At 32.0% G+C, this 3,238-nt stretch overlaps 1 protein-coding gene across 1 annotated transcript; it reads left to right on the top strand.

The window, feature by feature from the left end:
• The first annotated feature begins 1,654 nt into the window (after nucleotides 1-1,654).
• Nucleotides 1,655-2,629, top strand: LOC100164124. Its single transcript, XM_001950961.5, has 3 exons — nucleotides 1,655-1,879; nucleotides 1,969-2,127; nucleotides 2,202-2,629. Exons 1-3 carry the CDS (start codon nucleotides 1,816-1,818, stop codon nucleotides 2,423-2,425), a joined length of 447 nt encoding a protein of 148 aa, XP_001950996.2. The 5' UTR covers nucleotides 1,655-1,815; the 3' UTR covers nucleotides 2,426-2,629.
• Nucleotides 2,630-3,238: the final 609 nt, after the last annotated feature.

The raw sequence follows: 3,238 nt of genomic DNA on the forward strand, positions 1-3,238 counted from the left end.
ACGTCACGATCATCATGGTCTTCAAACCAGGAAGGGACGCCAAACAACCAGTTAACCAAGGATCTCACTGCTAAACTCACTGGGGAAAGTATGCGAGAGACTAATCCTAAATCACTTCCAACACTACCTAAAGGACCATATAAGACCCGAACAATTTGGATTTCGCACAAGCGGCCAAGCCATACTACCACCACCCAACTTGTCAAAACCATAGACGAAATATCAATCAATCTAAACAAAAGGGTAAAAACAGCCACAGCATTCATATACATCGAGAAAGCGTTCACCAAAGTCTGGCATCAAGGTCTAATATATAAATTAATACAGCTGAAAATACTAACTCAACTACTTAAATTGCTCGAATCAATTCTTCTACTCAGAACATTCGAAATAAGGGTCAACGGCTCATTATCATCAACAAGGTCCATACTCGCCGGAGTACCACAAGGATCCTGCTTATCCCCTCAACTCTTCTCCGTGTACATAAATGACATGACACAGCACAAAGACTCAAAGACAGCTCTATTTTCAGACGATACAATGTTTTACGCTTCCAAACCCACCACCAACTGTGCCGTTAAAAGAAAAAAAGAGATTTATAAATATATCTGAATAAAACTGGGAGTTTCATTTTTTTAAAGTAATTATATGGTTACATATTTAATATTAAATATTTTTTTTCTATATTTCCCATTAATGTAGCTCAAGTCTATACCTGATACTCTTATGATGCTTTTAAATTATAAAAGTGAAATGATAAGTTTTTTTTTTTTGAGGGGGAGGGGGGGCCTATATAAATTCTAAGGTGGACTTAGCCCCCCCCTCACCAGCCACCCCTCTTATTGGGTATTTGCGCCTACGACTGTAATACAGATCACGATTTAAGATATATGTTAAATCAGTGGATCCCAAGTCTTTTTGATACTACGGACCACCTCAATTCTAGACCTTATTAGTTATTTTTTTTTTAAACAAAAATAATTTTATTTTTTATAGCAGGCTTATAATAATGTTTATAATTGATCAATTGTATGTAAAAGTTTAAAATTTTTAACAATTTAACGAAAATATTACTAAATTAGTAATTATATATATATTAAATATATACAAATGTAATGATATCATTATATTATATTTATTATAACGACTCACGGACCACCATAAAATGTCTCGCGGACCACCATTGGTCCTCGGACCATAAGTTGTGAGCCACAGTGTTAAATCGTGGCACAGATCATGACAAACTGTCATGGCACAGATTAAATGAAAACAGATGCACTTCATATGCTGCAATCAAGAACTACTACTATGTAGTAGTTCGTGGCTGCAATCTAGAAAAAGAATACGGTGCTCTGATTGGTCTCCGCCCAAATCATTGTGACCACAAATACCAATGCTAATTTATTAGACATGCATACATACCATACTATTGAAATTTGAATTTAGCTCAGTAAACTTTTCAATTTCAACCTTTTCATTTAATCTGTAACTGTAATTACGACATTTCCATATTGAGTTTTAAGCTATAATAGTTCAATGGTCCACAACTACAGCCTGTGGTTGACGTAATCAATTTATATCCCATTAGTTGGAAACACTGTTTGTCTGTGTGTAACAACACTTGTTTGATTTGATTACAATTTACAAAATATTTTGGGCGTGTTATTTAAAGTTAAACTGAAATTGTCCGCAAGAAGTACAGAGTTATAGTATTATACATTAAATTACATTAAATATAAGCATGTTAATCAATCCAATAATGTAAACTTTTTAATTGAGTTCTTTTAATTAATTTGTCAAAATACAAATCTCGTTATGATGCCGTCCGCTCTTTGTGTGTTTTGCATGAGCTTCATTGTTTTGTACAGCGTTTATTCTGGTAAAGAAAACAATCTAAACATGTTTATGTTGATGCCATAACCTGGTAATTACAGTAAATCAGATAATATTTTGTTTGCATTTTTTTAGTATGTGGTCTCATGTGTTGGCATTGTGATTCGCTTCATGACCCCAAATGCGTGGATCCATTTGATAATACTTCGATGCCAATGAAAGATTGCAAACTGGAAAAACTGGACACATATCCCGGTGTGCGAGGTACAATGTGCCGCAAAATTCGTCAAAAAGGTATTCACAATTGTACAAAACAAAATTAAATAATCTCCTATCTAAGTAGTTAATTGATTTAAATTATTTTTTAGTGTATGGAAAATGGCGGTTTTACCGGAGTTGTGCTTTTCTTGGCGAACCTGGCATTGGTGGTGACGAACGTTATTGTTTAATGAGGACAGGCACACATAATATATTTACTGAATATTGTACTTGCAATTCTAGAGATGGATGTAATGGTGCATCTGGCATTTCTTCTTCACTTTTAAGTATATCGTTAGCACCAGCTCTTATTGTTTACAGAAGACTGCTGTAATGTGTTCATCCAACAATAAAAGTACTTGATATTTGAATAACTTTTTAAGATTAAAGAATATAGTTTTCATCAGATATCAAACCATTTTTTTTAAGGCAACAATAAAGTTAACTATTTTATTTTTAAAGCCTTCGAAATTGTTCAACTTGTTATGATATATTTTGTTGTGATAAATAAACTGAAAAGTGTAACTGATCCGTCCATTTTTAACATAATATTTAATTATAAAATAATATTTTTAATAAAAATATAGTTAGTATTTTTTTTTTAATATTTGTACTATAGTTAGTATTTTTCAATTATTTTGTGAACAATTATTTAGCATTATTTATTAAAACCTTATTATTAAAGTATACAAATATTTTTGGTAAATTAAGTTTTATAAAAACAATTTAGTTTTGTATTCTATATTTTGAATTGGTATGTAACTCACTACTCAGTATTATTAGTTACTAATTTGTAATAACTATTTTTTAATAATGTGTAAATGATCAACTTTATTTTTGCTTATCACATTAATCCACTTTTTTTTTTATATTATGCAAGTTTAAGATAATTTACTTCACTTAACTATGTAAGATAAATCCTTTTTTATGTAATTGGTACATTTAATTCATGTATATCCATCGCGGGATAAGATGATGACTGCTCGCGCAGGCAAAAGAACTTCCTCCACCGCACCACTTGTTAACTGATGTTTCGGGGAACCAATCAAAAACCGGCTACGCGAAATGGATGCAAAACAGTCTGCCGCACAGTCATCATCTTATTCCGCAGCGGTTATAGATGTGATTTATGTAACATTAAAAAATC

Source organism: Acyrthosiphon pisum, chromosome A2 (genome assembly GCF_005508785.2).
Source record: "Acyrthosiphon pisum isolate AL4f chromosome A2, pea_aphid_22Mar2018_4r6ur, whole genome shotgun sequence".
NCBI classification, from domain to species: Eukaryota; Metazoa; Arthropoda; class Insecta; order Hemiptera; family Aphididae; genus Acyrthosiphon; species Acyrthosiphon pisum.

Excerpts from the sequence above, each read along its gene's own strand:
- LOC100164124 (XM_001950961.5), top strand. The coding sequence starts at position 1,816 with ATGATGCCGTCCGCTCTTTGTGTGTTTTGCATGAGCTTCATTGTTTTG. Across the intron at positions 1,880-1,968 it reads TTTGTACAGCGTTTATTCTG|TATGTGGTCTCATGTGTTGG; the intron begins GTAAAGAAAACA and ends GCATTTTTTTAG. Across the intron at positions 2,128-2,201 it reads CCGCAAAATTCGTCAAAAAG|TGTATGGAAAATGGCGGTTT; the intron begins GTATTCACAATT and ends ATTATTTTTTAG.